The following is an 18,289-nucleotide window of genomic DNA, read 5'->3' as shown; positions in this document are numbered from 1 at the left end:
ATTGTACTAACTGCTTCTGGTTCCTGTGCTGACAAGTCTGTTCTACAAGTCTGCATTAACAGGTGTGTTGTGAGCAAGATATGAGGAGTCATTCTTCCGCTCTACTCAGTGCTGATTAGGCCTCAGTTGGAGTACTGTATCCAGTTCTGGGCACCACATTTCAGGAAAGAGGTGGAGAAATTGGAGAAAGTCCAAAGAAGAGCAACAAAAATGATTAAAGGTCTAGAAAACATGAGCTATGAGGGAAGGCTGAAGGAATTGGGCTTGTTTAGTTTGGAAAAGAGAAGACTGAGAAGGGACATGAGAGCAGTTTCCAGATCTCTAAAAGGGTGTTACAGGAAGGAGGGAGAAAAATTGTTCTCCTTGGCCTCTGAGGATAGGACAAAAAGCAATGGGCTTAAATTGCAGCAAGGGAGGTTTAGGTTGGACATTAGGGAAAACTTCCTGTCAGGGTGGTTAAACACTGGAATAAATTGCCTAGGGGGGTTGTGGAATCTCTGTCTCTGGAGATACTTAAGAGGAGGTTGGACAGACACCTGTCAGAGATGATATAGAGGGTGCTTGGTCCTACCATAGTGTTCTATGATACGCTGTACCCTTGTCAATTAATAAACTTTCAATTCTACCTGCTGGCTGAGTCTCACCTCTGACTATAGATGGGGGTGCAGGCCCCAAGGGCTCCCCATACCTCTGTGACACAGGGCTCTTAGAACAGGGCACAAGGCTCTTAGAACATGGACCAAATGGACCCCGCTATGAGCAATCTCCGATGGAAGGTGCCAGGCGCACAAGCACACGGTACCTACAGTGGAGCACCTGTAGGGACAGAAGCAATCAGAGCTAAAAGGGGCCCAATTCCTCCCTGCCTCACCCCTCATGCTTCTGGCACCAAAACGAGAGCCTTGCACTCTGCCGTGCACCCGGAAGCATTTGACATCCATTGTCGCCTGGTATAAATGACACAGAAGCTGTAAGGCAATGAAAGATCAGGCCCAGCATCTCTAAATTCAGGTGACTCAGCCTGCTTGTTTGAACATGGTGCCTCATGCAGAGAGAATCCATCCTGGGTACCAACCCCGGAGAAGGAACTGGAATCCATCCACGCAACTAGTGGCATCTGCTACCCCTGCAGTGGAACAACCAAGCTGTGTGAACTTCTTCTGTTTCACAAGCGGCTCATGCGAACCTCTCTTTCGCTATGGCTCATATGGAATCGAGTTTCCTGAGGACGGATTTGTGTTCAGGGCTTGAGTTCACTGTGGAGATAATACACTCTTTAATATTGCCCCTCCTGGAATACTGTACTGCCAAAGGAGCCATTACATCATTTATGCGAACAGAATAGATTTGTATAAAGCCCTTAAGTATGCATTTTAGAAATGGTTCGGCCACACCGGGTACAATGTAAGCCAGCTGAGATTATGGTTCCATATTTAAGGCATTTAACTGATTGTGATGTCAAGTTAATATTGGAAGTAGAAGGGTTTCTTCTGCTTACTTCAGGGAGTGCCAGAAAAAGTATACCTGTTGTAAGCATTTTTAATCTGTCCATTACTGTGATATACAGGTATGGTATGGAAAAGTTTCAAGCATCCTTTAATGTAACTGAGGCAAAAAGCAGAGCAGGTTCCAAAGAGGATTTATGGTGGGGTAAAAAAATCAATTATTTGCTGGAAGACTGCGGAAAAACTTGAGCGATGCACAGGGCTTTGAGTGGAGCCTTGGACACTGGGGGTGGGGCGGAATTTCACCCTCCAGTATATAACTAAGCTAGAGTAAAAATGACAAGGACCATCAATCCTTATGCTACCGGGCAAATCTTGACCCTTAACCAAGGTAAGGAAGATCTCTCTTCCCCATTGTAATGCAAAGCTGCATATTTAACGTGGTGCATCAGTACTTGGCATTGACCACTGGGAGAGAGGAGACGCTGGATTTCATAGAATCTTAGAATCCCAGGGCGGGCAGAGACCACAGGAGTCATCGAGTCCAGCCCCCTGCCCAAGGCAGGACCAACCCAACTCAATCATCCCAGCCAGGGCTTTGTCCAGCCAGAACTTAAACACCTCTAGGGATGGAGATTCCACCCCTCCCTAAGGAACCCATCCCAGTGCTTCACCCCCCTCCTAGGGAAATAGCTTTTCCCAATATCCAACCTGGACCTCCCCCGCTGCAACTTATTGCTCCTTGTTCTGCCATCCATCACCACTGAGAACATCCTCTCTCCCTCCTTCAGGTAGTTGAAGGCTGCTCTCAAATCCCCCCTCACTCTTCTCTTCTGCAAACTAAATAAGCCCAAATCCCTCAGCCTCTCCTCGTAGGTCATGTGGTCCAGCCCCCAAATCATTTGTGTTGCCTTCTCCAATGTGTCCATATCCTTTCTGCAGTGGGGAGCCCAGAATGGACACAATACTCCAGATGTGGCCTCACCAGAGCCCAATAAAAGGGAACAATCACTTCTCTAGATCTGCTGGCAATGCTCCTCCTAATGCACTCCTAATATGCCATTTGATGCAATAATTATCTGTCCCTATCTGACAATTCTTCTGGCCTGTAAAATCTCATTATTGTCCTTGACATTGCAACAGAGTGAATGTAACTGAAGATCAGGGACATTTCCATTGGACTTTCAGCAATTTCAAGCTTCTGCTTTTAAAACAGCAGGAGGGCTGGTTTAGTCTCCCAGAGAGACGTTCTCAATATCCAGGCCCACTCTCTGCTCTTGCTAGGCCCTGGATTGTTTTGACAAATGTAACTGAGGCTGTGTCTAGACTACATGGCTCCGACGACGGAGCCATGTAGATTAGACAGATAGGCAAAGGCAAATGAAGCCGCGATTTAAATGATCGCGGCTTCATTTAAATTTACATGGCTGCCGCGCTGAGCTGACAAACAGCTAATCAGCTGTTTGTCCGCTCAGCGCTCTAGTCTGGACGTTCCCCCTGTCGACATCAAAGCCCTTTATCGGCAGCCCTGTTATTCCTCGTGGGATGAAGTTTACCGGGGCTGCCGACAAAGGGCTTTGATGTCGGCAAGGGAGCGTCCAGACTAGCGCGCTGAGCGGACAAACAGCTGTTTGTCGGCTCAGCGCGGCAGCCATGTAAATTTAAATGAAGCCGCGATCATTTAAATCGCGGCTTCATTTGCCTTTGCCAAAAAAACAAATCTACATGGCTCCGTTGACGGAGCCATGTAGTTTAGACGTACCCTAAATGTCCATACAAGCAGTGGCAAAATAGTGGTCAGTACAAGAGGGAGACTGCAAACTACATTTTCCCAGTTGTTATTTAGCACTTCAATTAATCATGTGCAACTAGGATCCAATTTGACTTTTAACCTAAGTCATAGAATCATAGACAATTAAGGTTAGAGGAGATCTAGTGGGGTTAGAGGAGATCAAGTCTCACCCCCTGCTCAAAGTCAGACTAACTCCAACCAACTCATCCCATCCAAGGCTTTGGCAAGTCTCGCCTTAAAAACCTCGAAGGACAGAGATTCCCCCACCTCCCTAGGGAACCCATCCCAGTGCTTCCCCACCCTCCGAGGGAAATCGTTTTTCCTGATATCAAACCCAGACCTTCCCCACTGTAATTTGCTCTCAAATCCCCCCTCGCTCTTTTCTTCTGCAGACTAAATAAGCCCAAATCCCTCAGCCTCGTTTTGTAGGTCATGTGCGCTCCAGCCCCCTCATCCTTTTCGTTGCCCTCCACTGGATTCTTACCAATTTGTGCACATCCTTTCTGTAAGGAGGGTCTCAAGATGTGTCCTCACCAGAGCCAAATAGAGGGGAATAATCACTTTTCTCGACCTGCCGGCAATGCTCCTCCTAATGCACCCCCAATATGCCATTAGCCTTCTTGGCAACAAGGGCATCCTGGGGACTCACATCGAGTGCTCATCTACTGTCATCCCCAGGGCCTTTTCTGCTGAACTGCTACTTAGCCAGTTGGTCCCCAACCTGCAACAATACTTGGGATTCTTCCATTCCCAGTGCAGGACTCTGCACTTGGCCTTGTCAAACCTCATCAGATTTCTTTTGGCCCAACTCTCCAATTTGTTTAGGTCATGTCCCTCCCCTACCTTTCCCTGTGGGTGGGGGGACTTGCTGAGAGTGCTTGAAGTTGCTGAGGGTGAAAACCATCCCATCATCTAGATCATTAATGAAGATGTTCCAAGAGGACATCGTTCCAAAGAGGATGGAGAAAGGCTGTTCCCAGTAGTGACGGATGGCAGAACAAGGAGCAATGGTCTCAAGTTACAGTGAGAGAGGTCTAGGTTGGAGATTAGAAAAACCTATTTCACTGGGAGGGTGGTGAAGTACTGGAATAGGTTCCCGAGGGAGGTGGTGGACTCTCCATCCCTAGGGATTTTAAAGTCTCGGCTTGACAAAGCCCTGGCTGGGTTGACTGAGTTGGGACTGGTCCTTCCTTGGGCAGGGGGCTGGACTTGATGACCTAATTTGTCCTAATTTGTCTCTTCCAGCCCTGGGATTCTATGTTGAACAAAACTGGCCCCAGAACTGACCCTTGGGGCACTCCGCTTGATACTGGCTGTTAACTAGACATTGAGCCATTGACCACTACCTGCTGCGCCCAACTTTCTATCCACCTTACAGTCCATTTATCCAATCTATATTTCATTAACTTGCTCACAAGAATTATGTGGGAGACGGTATCAAAAGCTTTGCTAAAGTCAAGGTATATCACATCCACCACTTTCCCCATGTTCACAGAGCCAATTACCTCACCATAGAAGGCAATCAGGTTGGTCAGGCTTGACTTGCCCTTGGCAAATCCATGCTGACTATTCCTGATCACTTTCTGCATCTCCAAGTGTTTAAAAATAGATTCCCAGGCTAGGGAGGGAAGTCATGTAGCTGGTGTTCCTCCATGTCCTCCCTCACCAGACACCCCTACCAACTCGGATTTTCCAAAAGAAATGAAATGCAGTAGGCACCCACCTCCCACTGACCTCTACTTTCAATTGATTTAATATCCATAGGCACAGGCATTGGAAACCTTGCTGCGTGGGTGAGGGACTGCCAGTGGAAGGTTTGCCCTTTAACAATTTCCCCACATGGAACTTCAACCCCAAGTTTAGACAGAGAATCTTGCCATCCAGGAGAACTAAAAGTCTCTCCCATCCTTGGTTTACCATATTCTCCAAGCCTCTCTAATGATGTGGTCATAAAATGGTAGAAGGAAATTTCTTGTAAGGGATCAGTTGAGTCCTCCAATTGCAACATGGTGTTCAGCTCTGGTGTCCAAATCTAATTGTGTTTTGCTCACCTAATTTGTGGGCAAGAGCGAAGTGAAAGAACTTTGTACCTTTATTAATAATTGACACAATTTGTCCTAATTCAGAGTGTATGGGATGTCTCCACAGTACCCTTATCTCGAAATAAGATACGCAATTTGTGCAATGCTAATTGCGTATCTTATTTTAACTTTATTTTGAAATAAGCTATTTTGAAATTTGGTGCTGCACCAACATGCACCAAATTTCAAAATAAAGGGCTATTTCAAAACATCCCCTAACCCTTATGGAATGAGGGTTACTGGGATGTCGAAATAGCATGCCCGTTATTTCAAAAAATATTTTGAAATAACGGGTGGCTTGTGAAGATGTGGGGCAACTATTTCAGGTATCCCAAAATAGCTCTGCTGTGTAGACATACCCTATAACTGCAGATCTAATATACAATATAGGGATAAGTGGTCTATGAGAAACATTCAGCTTTTAGCCAGGCACAGAAGAAGAGGGGAAAATCTCTTAAATCACTTAACACCGAGAACAATGACTTGAGAGAAAACAAAACCTCGTTTGCTCATGTCACGGGTTAACTGAACAGGTTCTTCCCCATTCTCCTTCCAACAGACAAATGTGATTTGCACTCATCAAGAAAGAAGTTAAAAAATCTCACCTGTTGTTCAAAGATTATTTCAATGAATATCAACAGCATCTCCATGATGAAAATCACCAGAAGGACCCAGAAGAACTGCACAGAAAAGAAACAGCGGGCCATTACTATCATTCTAGTCAAAGATGCATTCACTCTGACTCATTACACTGGTCATAAGGCATGAACAAAAGGTGTTGTTGTAACCCACACACGTGCTGGGCGTGGTGCACTGTCCCACCTATGGCACTTAGACCACTTACAGAGAAAAAGCATGAGTTTCGTCTACAGTCTTAGCTGAGAGCCAATCCATGCACTAAGCTCCAGAGGTCCCAGGTTCGGTTACGCTTGTCGGTGATACATAATTACTTCTATCAAATTATTATTTGAAGAAATATTAGGGGGTTATACCACAAATATATATATATATATATATACACACACATACACATACACAAACATTTTTCATGAAGAGCCGTAAAGCCCATTACATACTAGTTATATACTATGGATTGCTTCGCCCACCAAAGAGACTTGGGGCAGCCTACGCTACAAAATTAAGCTGACCTAAGTAACATCGATGTACAGCCATACCAGTTACTGAATGGCTTTTGCACGTCCGCACTACGCTCCTTCAGTCAGCGTAGCTTCTCGTCCCAGCTTGTGTGGGGCATTGTGGGATAGCTTCTAAAAGGCGGCACCGGTTGATGTGAGCAACACAGCATCTGACGATGCGTCAGCCTCACAACATTGACTTATGCACTAAAAATGTTGTTACGGCAAGCTACATGGGTGGGCGCTGCATTTTAGTGTCAATGCTTCCAGACGTAGGTCAATGTAAGCGGCTTTATGATCTGACGCTTCTAGTCTAGACAAGGTCCTTGTCATAGTAATGGAAAGGAGAAAAGGAAAGGAAAAATGTGCCATCCCACTTGGAGTAGACAGATTTCAGGGAGTCAAAATATAAGGACTCCACTGGATTCCAGCTAGGGCTCTAGCATTAACACTCCTACTTTTACAAAATCTGCCACGAGGAGACATTTATATTTTAATGAGAAACTCTCTCAAAGTGTTAATCAGTGTAGCATCTAGGTGCTCATCAGGGGAGGGGCTAGGACACCCCTACACTCACCGGTGGAGTGTACAGATCAGCATCTAAGCACACAGGCAGGCGAGAAGCCAGCAGACCAAGAAGGAGATGAGAATTGGTCAGAGCACTGATCGCAATTTGTGTGCCCACATATTCATGACATCTTATTAACTGTAACTGCATGGTGGCAGCAGTGCTTAGCATGAATCTATTTCTAATATCCTCATTATGCCTCTGCTTTTATTGCTTGTCCTTCTGATACGTCTGAGTCAATGTTATTGCTCCTCGCGATAACAGTTAATGTAATGAAACACTCCCAAGAGTGATTTACTCCTGGTTTCTTCTCACAGGATACAAGATACCAGCTAGTTCATCACCGACTTGCTTTATTGTCACTGACCAGGGCCTCCTAGGATGTGGCTTCTCATTCCACAAGCAGGATCTTTAAACGTGTCTCGCCGCAACATTCCGTCCTCCCCCAAAATCATTTTGTTTCCTTTATGAAGGCCTGATCCTATGCCACTGAGCTCAGGGGCAATTTTGCCATGGATTCCAATGCGAGTGGGAGCAGACCCCAACTCTCCTGCTGCATGCACTGACCTATTAGCCCAGTGTAGTGGTGCAGCTGGATGGGGTTAAAACAGATTGAAGGGAGCCTGTGCAGAGCCCCGGCCAATCAAGGAGAGGCTTGTAAGAAGCCAATCAGGGAGAGGCTTGTAAGAAGCCAATCAGAGGGTGGCTTCCTCGGGAAGCCCTGCTTATAAGGAGCTGCTCAGCAGAGCAGTGAGCAGTTGGGCCCTGACCAGGGAAGGTGCTGAGCTTGGGGAAGCAGATCAAGAGAGGTCCAGCTTGTCACCTGCTAGGCTGTAAGCCTTGTAAGGGCCAAGGCAGTGCAAGAGGCCAAAGGAAAGTGGCCCAGGCAGTGAGAGGCAGTAGAGAAGAGTGAAGAAGAGCAGGACAAGGCTGTTGCCAGAGGGTCTATGGGCTTGAACCCAGAGACGTGGGTGGGATTGGATCCCCCCCTTTCCCCTTACACCACACTGTGCAACACTAAAGCATGGCCCTTTATAGGCTGTGGCTTGCCCCTGAGGTGAAGGGCTGGACTTCGGGGCTGCAGTTGGCCTTGGTCGCAGAAGGTGAGACTCAGGACTGCTGGTATCTCCAGAAGTGGGTGAGAGACCGGAGTAGTGAGCACTGCTGCAGGGCAGTGTCCTGAAGAGGACACTGTGGTCCTGGGAGCAATGCGGGTCCAGAGCTAGAGCGTGGAGAGAGCACAGAGCGATGGCGGGAGAGACACTAGGAGAGGGCGCCTTGTTGAGTATCAGAACTAATTCCCAGAGTGATCAGCAGGAGGCGCCACGATGGTGCGCCCACCTCGTTACACCCAGATATTGCCAGAATTTATGCTCCTATGTCCTAAATCTGTGTTTCTCCACCTTTTCAGGTAGACAAGCACGTATTGGAACCAAAAAGTGTTCCCGATCCCCTACTTATATTTACTTGTAAGAACGAAACACTGCAACCGAGAGAAGCCTACGCAGTGTCATGGCGTGTGCTCTGAGACGCTGACCGAGAACATCTGACTTCGAAGGGCGAGGGGATTGGGGACCGGAGAATTACAGTCTAAAGCAAAGCACATCTAAAAGTGCACCCCAGCTGTGTGCCTTCCAGGTCCCCACTGGGGGTCCCAACCCCAGTGTTGAGAAATACTGTTTGGCCTAATTGACAGCTGCTTCTCAGACACTCGGACTGCGACACCTTCTCTGCTACATGGTGCCCTGGGCTTAGGGAATTTAAATGCCAGAGAAATGATCGCTAAAAAAAACGTATTTTATTCCTACAAAACCCACGAGGTGTCAATGCAACTGTAATAAGCAGAAGATAGCCCAACAGGGACATCACCAGAACCCCATTACACAAAGGGCTAACTCTGCAGCGTCCCTTTATACAGGCAGCCAGAGGAAAGGCTGGATAAGAGGGGCTGGAGAGAGAGGAGAAAGAATGCCTGGAAGAAATGCCAGCTCATCCCAGCCGGAATCTCTCCTGGCCAGCACTCACTAGGGGTGTAAAAGAGCAGTTGAACAGTCGACTACCCGATTAGCCTAGGCTTATGGGATAATCGAGTTGACTACTCACATTCTCTCCCACCTGCCTGCTGCCTCTATATCAGAGGCAGCAAGAGCAGGGGGAGAAGTAGGAGCCAGTGCTGGAGGGAGCTGTCTTAAAAGCCAGGTGGCTCTTACTAAATTTAAAAGTCAGAGCTGCATCGGAGTTAGCTGCCATCCGGCTCCTACTACATTGCAACTGCAGAGCTGCAGACGGGGTAGTGAGCCCCCTCCTTATCAATTAACCGAGTAGTCGATGGAAATTCCGATGATCTGATTATCTGAAATGTCACATCCGTAGCTGTTATCTGTATTGAGCTTCTGCCAAGCCGTCCCACCAGTTCAGGCCATGTCTATGCTAGGCACAAGATGTGCTTTTCAACACGTTAGCTAAAATCCTAATGCAGACCAGGCCAGCTGTAGTTTTAACACGAGTTACCTTGTTGAGGTTAACCCTACCCTGCTGTTAAGCCTGGCCTTGGCCACTATCACATTAAATACAGCTTGCCCTGTCTACATTAGAATAGAAACACATGTTAGATAATAAACTGATAAGAACAGATACTAAGAACATAGGAATGGCCAGACTGCATCAGAGCAAAGGTCCACCGAGCCCAGCATCCTGCCTTCCAACAGTGGCCAATGCCAGATGCCCCCAGGGAGTGAACAGAACATGGAATCATCAAGCGATCTCACCCGTGTCACCCATTTCCAACCTCTGACAAACAGAGGCTAGGGATACCATCCCTACCCATCCTGGCTAATAGCCATCAATGGACCCAACCTCCATGAATTTGTCTAGTTCTGTTTTAAACCCTGTTAAAGTCCAGGTCTTCACAACATCCTCTAGCAAGGAGTTCCACAGGTTAATTCTGGGCTGCATGAAGAAAAACTTCCTTTTGTTTTAAACCTGCTATCTATTAATTTCGTTTGGTGGCCCTTAGTTCTTATGTTATGGGAATAAGTAAATAACTTTTCCTTATTCACTTTCTGCATTCCTGTATGCAGTATTCAAGATGTGGGTGTATCATGGATTTATAGAGAGGCACTAAGATAGTCTCTGTCTTATTCTCTATCCCTTTTTAAAAGTTTCCTAAAATTGGGTATGTCTACACTACAAAGTTAGTTCGAACTAACGGACGTTAGTTCGAACTAACTTTCATAGGCGCTACACTAGCGCTCCGTTAGTTCGAATTTAATTCGAACTAGCGGAGCGCTTAGTTCGAACTAGGTAATCCTCATTCCACGAGGATTAAGCCTAGTTTGAACTAGCTAGTTCGAATTAAGGGGTGTGTAGCCCCTTAATTCGAACTAGTGGGAGGCTAGCCCTCCCCAGGTTTCCCTGGTGGCCACTCTGGCCAACACCAGGGAAACTCTACTGCTCCCCTCCCGGCCCCGGATCCCTTAAAGGGGCACGGGCTGGCTACGGTGCCCGTGCCAGGTGCAAGCCTGCCAGCACCCAGCCAGCAGACCCTGCACCTGGCACGGATCGAGCCAGCCACCCGATGCCCCCCAGCCCTCCCCCTCTTCCCGGGACCAGGCTGGCGGCTCCCGGGAGCTTGCCCGGGACCGCAAGAGGTGGGCACCTGCCTGGGCTAGTGCGGACATCGTGGACCTCATCCACGACCTCCGCACTAGGCACAGGAAAGTGGCCGGCTTGGGCAGGAGAGCTGCCAGCCTGGCCACCCAGGAGCAGGTGTGCAAGAGAATCAAGGGGTTCCACTGAGACCCCCTACCCTGAGCCCTGAGCTTACAATGGCCGTCCTGGGTCAGACCAAAGGTCCATCTAGCCCAGTAGCCTGTCTGCCGACAGCGGCCAACCCTAGGGACCCTGGAGGGGATGGACCAAAGACAGTGACCAAGCCATTTGTCTCATGCCATCCAACTCCAGCCTTCCACAAACTTTGGTCAGGGACACCACTCCTACCCCCTGGCTAATACCACTCCATGGACCCAACCTCCATGACTTGATCTCACTTGCCTTTAAACTCTGTTCTAGTTGTAGCCTTCACAGCCTCCTGCAGCAAGGAGTTCCACAGGTTGACTCTTTGCTTTGTGAAGAACAACTTTCTGTTACTAGTTTGTAGCCTGCTACCCATTCCTTTCCTTTGGTGTCCTCTAGTCCTTCTTTATGGGAACTAATGAAGAACTTTTCTGTATGCACCGTCTCCACCCAACTCCTGCTTTTAGAGACCTCTATCCTGCCCCCCCTCCGTCTCCTCTTTTCTAAGCTGAAAAGTCCCAGTCTCTTTAGCCTCTCTTCATATGGGACCTGTTCCCAACCCCTGATCATTTTAGTTGCCCTCCCCTCTCCCAGCCTCTCTCTTCCCCTCTCACACCTCCTTTTCCCAGTCTCCCCCAGTTTTGTTCAATAAAGACAGATTCCATTTTGGAAGACACGTTATCTTTATTTTGTACATCAAGAAGAGGGGCTAGGGAAGGGTAAGTGGAAGGAAGTGAGGGAGGAATGGGGCACGAGCCCCCGATGGGAAGGACTGGGCTGGCTCTGCAGGCTTCTGGGGGTGGAAGCTCTCCTGCAGCCCCCCAATTGCCTCCTCTCCCCAGATGGCAGCCTGCGGCAAGTGCAGCCGGGCTGATGGCCGAGTGCTGTGATGTGCCCAGTGTGGGCACTCCGGGCACTTCAAGCCAGGACTGCTTTGCAAGTGGGGCACCCCTGAGAACTGTCTGTCCGGGGTGGGGGTTGGGACCCTTTAAGCACAGCCCTCTGCTAGCCTGAGACAGCATCTCCACACTCTAAGTCCTCCTCTGATGCCCTGCCGGCACTGCTTCCGGCCATCCTTAACCCCGCTTCAGGGTCCACTTAATGTGGACGCGCTAGTTCGAATTAGCAAAATGCTAATTTGAACTAGTTTTTAGTTCTAGATGCGTTAGTTCGAATTAGCTTATTTCGAATTAACTAATTTGAACTAAGTTAGTTCGAATTAGCGCTGTAGTGTAGACATACCCATTCTGTTTTCTTTTTTCACTGCCACTGCACACGGAGTGGATTTTTTCAGAGAACTATCCACAATGACTCCAAGATCTCTCTCCTGAGTAGTTTTAGCTAAATTAATCCCCATCATTTTGTATGTATAATTGGGATTATTTTTTCTAATGTGCCAACATTTACCAACATTAAAATTCATCTGCCATTTTGTTGCCCAATCACAGTATGTGAAAAAGCACCTTCTCTCCTGAAGACCAGGGCTCACAGTGACACAGTGGTGCAGACAGTCTCTCTTGCATTTCAGACCTCCCATGCAAGCCCTTTCTAAAGAGCTGAGAACCAGTTTCTGTAACAGCTGCTGGCTCGTATGGGCGCATGGAGGTTAGCAACAGCAGAACTGCTGTTTAGAATCCTGTCTCTGGTTATGGAGGGGGTTCCTTAGGGAGGTGGTGGAATCTCCATCCCTAGAGGTTTATAAGTCCCAGCTTGACACAGCCCTGGCTGGGACGATTGAGTTGGAATTGGCCTTGCTTTTAGCAGGGTGTTGGCGTTGATGATTGCCTGAGGTCTCTTCCAACCCTATGATTCTATGATTAATCCTAGCTTTGTAGCTCAGGCTTACCAAAACCCCACTTCCGACTCCCTGATGAGAAAGGAAGGATATCCCCTGTACATGTTTTCATGTTGATTTAAACAAGCTCTCTAACCAGGCTCCGATATAATCCACTGGAAATGAAAGAGTCACCATAGTAACTAACTCCCCCATCAGATGTTGCCTTTAAAACACAGAACAACTTTCTACAGGCAATTTACTTACCCAGGCATTCAATTTGCTCCTTGTGTCAGTACAATGAGCATTTACAAAGCACCTTTCCAGGCAAGTATCACAGGGAATAGTAGGTGAAGAAATCATTTACCAAACTTAATGAGACCAGTCCAAAGGCTTTAAGAAATGGTGACAACTTAATAGCACGGTTACAATGAAATAACTTGCAGTTGCACCGCAACTCCACTGGAAGCAGGAGTGATTATGTGTTAAACTGATAGCTATCAGGAGCAAAGCTGCAATTAATAATGAACTGTTAGGGTTTGTTGATATGGGGACAACCAGGAAAGTTAATCCCAAATAATTCAAGGTGTGACTTTGAAGTGGGTTAGTTAAATTGCATTCACCTGTGCAACAAACAACTTTATTCAGAATTGAAGTGGTTTAGTTTAATTCACTTTGGAAATGAATTAAGAAAAAACAAACTAAAGTCACTTTTGTTCTAATTAGGGTATTTATATAGGGGCTGAATGCAGTTTAACCAATACAATTCAAATTCACACCTTTACTTAATTTGGATTAACTTTCCTGGATGTCCCCATGCCAACAATCCCGTCTAGGCCACGTCAACATTGCAGTAAAACACCTGCCGCTGGCCGATATCAGCTGATTTGGGCTCCCATGGTTTGGAATGCAGGGCTATAAACTGTAATATGGACTTGGGCCACGGCCTGGGCTGAGAGACCCTATGATGCAGGAGGGTCCCAGAGCCCAGACTGCACCCTAACCCCAAAAGTCTACGCAGCATTTTATAGCCCCACAGCCTGCGCTAGCTAACACAGGCCAGCTGTGGGTGTTTTATTGCAGTGTGTACGCACCCACGGACAGCACTGCAGAGACATCACCACATGTACTATCATCTGGATTAGGATACAGTGGGTCTAATGCCATCAGACAAGGAATTCCACAACAAAACCACAACAATTAACCCAAAGTCGGTTCTGCTCTCTCTATTTAGGGATGGAAAACTGGGGCAAATACTTAGAAGAAGGAACGATGTACAGAAAGGAGCCCAGCAAAGAAACCTGAGGCTGTGATGGGCACGAGGAGAAGACGACCCAGCTCATAAAAAGAATTTTAATCCATCAGAAAGAAAAGTTTTCTTGTGAGTAGGCTACCAGAATTGTAGTTCCATTCTCGTTTCTGCCCACGGTTCACTGTGTGACCATGGGACCATCTGTTTCCCTAAATGCAAAATAAAAGTAGTGTGCATCCACCTTTATAAAGGGCTTTCAGAGCAAGAGAAGAAAAGGACTATTAGAAAAGGCAGAGAATAAGACAGAGAATATCTTATTGCTTCTATATAAAACCATAAGACGTCCACATCTTGAATACTGCATACGGATGTAGTCACCTCATCTCAAAAAAGATATATTGGCATTGGAAAAGATTCAGAAAAGGGCAACAAAAATGATGAGGGGTTTGGAATGGGTCCCATATGAAGAGAGATTAAAGAGACTTGGACTTTTCATCTTAGAAAAGAATAGACTAAGGGGGAAGGATATGATAGAGGTCTATAAAATCATCACAGATGTGGAGAAAGGAAATAAAGAAAAGTTATTAACTTGTTCCCATAACATAAGAACTAGGGGTCACCAAATGAAATTAATAGGTAGGTGTTTTTCTTCACGCAGTGCACAGTCAACCTGTGGAACTCCTTGCCAGAGGATGTTGTGAAGACTAGGACTTTAACAGGGTTCCAAAAAAAGAACTTCGTAAATTAATAGAGGTTAGGTCCATCAATAGCTATTAGCCAGGATGGATAGCAATGGTGTCCCTAAGCTCTGTCTGGAAATGGACGACAGGGGAGACATCACTTGATGATTCCCTGTTCTGTTCACTCCCTCTGGGGCATCTGGCATTGGCCACTGTCGGATGACAGGACACTGGGCTAGATGGACCTTTGATCTGACCCAGTAGGGACATGCTTATGTTCTTATGCTATTATTATGGGGCAAATGGATCACTTCATGAAAATATATCGTTGACTTTACATTTGTCTCAAATTATCAGAACAAAATATCTCTGCAGTACTTTGCAACCAAGGAAAAAGAGTGAATATATTCATCAGCCAAAATAAATATTTACCAGAGGGTTCTTAGAAATATTTATTTAGCTCCAGTCCAGCTAAATAATGCAAGAAAACTGAATGGAAGATGAAACAGGTGCAGATTTGTATTGACCCTATCATGGAATTAATCAGTTTGGCACACGTCGCAAGTGAAAGCAATTTTAGAAGGGGCAAAACTGTGCTGCCCACAGACTCCTTGTGGTCACAGTCAAACATGATGAGCTCTTGAAAGAATTATAAAAGGACACCAGTCCAACATTTGTTTAGCCCTAAAATGAACTCTTCTTTTTGCTAGGAGGAGCGCAGGAATTGCAGATAAGGTGAGTATGCAGAACACTGAAATGAGACCTCTTAGATCGCAGTGAATCTACAAAGAAAGGCCAGTTAATTAACTCCATAAGCTGAAAAGCTTTAATTTGCAAGAAAGAAACCCAAGCAGATAATTAGATGTGTAATTTCTCTTTGCATTCCAACCAGTTTGCCCTTCACAGAGCAGAAGCAAATTTCTTGCCAGTTCTTGGCTTTACTTTAATCCTCTCTATTGAGTTCCTTTATTAGTACACCCGTATTTCTGCATTTCTATTGGATACTTTCTCTCAAATTATGATAATCATTAAGTTTCTATTAGATAATTTAGCCTCTTCTGTGTTTATTAAGAACACATTTGATCTGATAAAATGTATAGGCTTATAAACATGTTTGTGTGCTATTGAAATAAATTCAGAGGTTGTGAGCAGTTCTTCTCTATTTTGTTACATTATAGTGTACCTTCCTGCATGGCTTCTAAATGCTTCCTTTGATCCGATGGGTCAAATTTGCACCTATGTTCTTCAACCGACAGCACAGACACATGTCGCAGTCACTTTAACCACCGTTAATTGCAGCCAAATGGAAGGAGAGACCCAGGCAAGTTAGCCCAAGAAATGGAAAATACCCCGAGAAATGTAGGAGAACAGAGTGAGGGTCTATGTAATTAGTAACTGTTTTCTATTCTACCTTAGGCTATGTCTAGACTGCAAGCCTCTTTCGAAAGAGGCTTTTTCGAAAGATACTTTTGAAAAAGCCTCTTTCGAAAAAGAGCGTCTAGACTGCAAGCGGAACTTTCGAAAAAGCAAACCGCTTTTTCGAAAGGCAGTCTGGATGCTCTCTTTTGAAAAACCCCTGTTTGCATTCAAGAATGCCTTTTTTCGAAAGAGCACTTTCGAAAAAAGGCGTTCTTCCTCGTAAAATGAGGTTTACCACCGTCGAAAGAAAAGCCATGTTCTTTCGATTTAATTTCGAAAGAACGCGGCTGCAGTCTAGACGCAGGTAAAGTTTTTTTGGAAAAAGGCTACTTTTTTGGAAAAAAATCCTGAGTCTGGACACAGCCTTAAAGGGTAAGGTCTGTTAGCACAGTGATGCCAGAGATAGTTCAAGGTACTGATCAATGAGGCATGCACATTGTGTTTTCCTTTGTATAACCTTTATATGTGGCCTGTGTTTGTTGTTTCCTTTGCTTTAGAATCAAACCATCCTCACCGAAATGATATTTCTTTTTTTAGCGTATGTCTAGACTGTAGTCACTGGATATAAACTTCAGTTACAATGTGCCTAAACTATCTTTGAGCTAGCTAGCTCATCTCCGAAAACAGCAAGGTTATAGTACTGCAAACTTCATGCTAAGCTAGCCCTGAGAGTCCTGGGTAGGTTTGTAGAGGTCATGTTGCCGTAACTTTTCTGTTCAGTGACCCAAGCTAGTTAAATTAAAGTGAGTTTGAGAATGTCGATTTAAGCTACAAAAACATCCAGGGACTGCAGTCTAGACATACCGTTACTGTATATGGAAACATAACAATATAATTAATCAAAATGCCGCAATGTCATGATGATGGTATATTTAGATAGGGCAGGTATACTTAGATAGGATAGAGGAGTTGAAATAAGGCTTGGACATTTAGATTAGCCCCTCCTCTTGAATAAAGAGTCAATGGTTAATGTCTTTAAACACTGCATGTGCTATTAAGAAACATACCTTCTTGATATTGACGAAATGGTTTTGTTTTTGTCAGAGTGATCTGAATATAATTTTCAATCCTCAAGTAACGTAACTACGAGTCTTTCACCCTGCTTGTGTCTGATTTCATCAGAACAACTACATGGGACGTCACAGAATTTTAATTATGTCAGCGCCACAAAACGATAATAGGTAATGAACATTGTGACCTGGAAGGGGTTAAGTATTGCTAAAGAGAGAATGGTATGATGGAAAGAGCACAGTGGGAGGAGTCAGGAGTCATGTGATCAAAGTTCTATTCCTGCTCTATCATAAAATTAAGGTACCACTGCTAGGTGGTGTATTTCTTTACTGAGGTCACGTCGATTCCAGTTTGACTCTTTTCATCCATTTCCCCTGTGAAGCGGCAGAAAAGAATTTGCTCCTTCACCTTTTCTCTGCTTCCCATGTATCTTAAACACATCTCTCTTCTTCAGCTGGGCAACTGTTTGCCATTGACGCTAGGCCCAACTGCAACACGTGTTAGACGACAGATTCTTTGGCGATAGGACTCCTTTGCAAGGCTTTATACATACATGGTTAGCCAAAAGGAGCCAAAGTCGTTGTCTCAGGGCTACATTTCACTCACTGTATCCAATCCCTGGACAACTGAGCAGCCTCCTTAAAAAACAGCAACAAAATTGCACTCAACTTTAAGGAGCAAAAACAGCCAATAAAGGCTTTTAGCTGTCAATTTATCCTGCTCAAAACAGGCCAGATGAAGTGGAGACAAGTTCCTGGTTTCTTATTAAATTAACACTCGCCTGAGCCAGTTCCTTTTAAAAACTTCATCAATCCCAATGTGGGCAATAAATTATACTTCCCATTTGCTCAGATGCTTTGGGGAAAGATTAATTATTTCAATTGCTGGGAAGCCAGGCCAGGGGCTGCTTTTTTACTCATTTAACAAATACCCAACACCATTTTTTTTAAACAAATATTATTAGTCTTGCCTACAGCAAAATTGAGAATAGAAGCAAGGCTCCACAGGAGAGGGGATTTAATACATGATCAATGCCCTTTGTCCCAAACAAGAATGACTTGGGGCTTGGATGAATTAGCAATGCTTGGATGCAATTGTCCTAATGCAGCCAGTGCATGAGGCTAAATCCCAAAACCCGGCTGCACTGATATTCTCTTCTATACAGACTTGTCTCTCTGTGGCAGCTAGGGGGTGAATGCAGGTTCCCCTCTCCTGTGTGGAAGTTCATATTGCAGGAATAAAATGGCCTTTTTCCGGTTTCGTTCATATCCCTTTGAAAGAGGCTCACACTGAGCCTTGAGGAAGTTTACAGCTGCACAACTCTAGCACTTCCAAT

General features: G+C 45.6%; 1 protein-coding gene across 1 annotated transcript in view; it reads right to left on the bottom strand.

Annotated features, from left to right (window-relative positions):
- The window catches only part of LOC102447849 (tetraspanin-15-like), a 224,575-nt gene that overhangs the window by 119,890 nt on the left and 86,396 nt on the right, over window positions 1-18,289 (bottom strand). Inside the window, exon 3 of the mRNA XM_006129103.4 lies at window positions 5,924-5,998. Coding sequence (XP_006129165.2) covers window positions 5,924-5,998 — 75 coding nt within the window. The remainder of the gene's footprint in view (window positions 1-5,923; window positions 5,999-18,289) is intronic.

This window comes from Pelodiscus sinensis, chromosome 28, assembly GCF_049634645.1.
Source record: "Pelodiscus sinensis isolate JC-2024 chromosome 28, ASM4963464v1, whole genome shotgun sequence".
Classification (NCBI taxonomy): domain Eukaryota; kingdom Metazoa; phylum Chordata; order Testudines; family Trionychidae; genus Pelodiscus; species Pelodiscus sinensis.
Note: the sequence above shows the minus strand (reverse complement) of the source record. Positions and strands in the feature narration are given on the sequence as shown.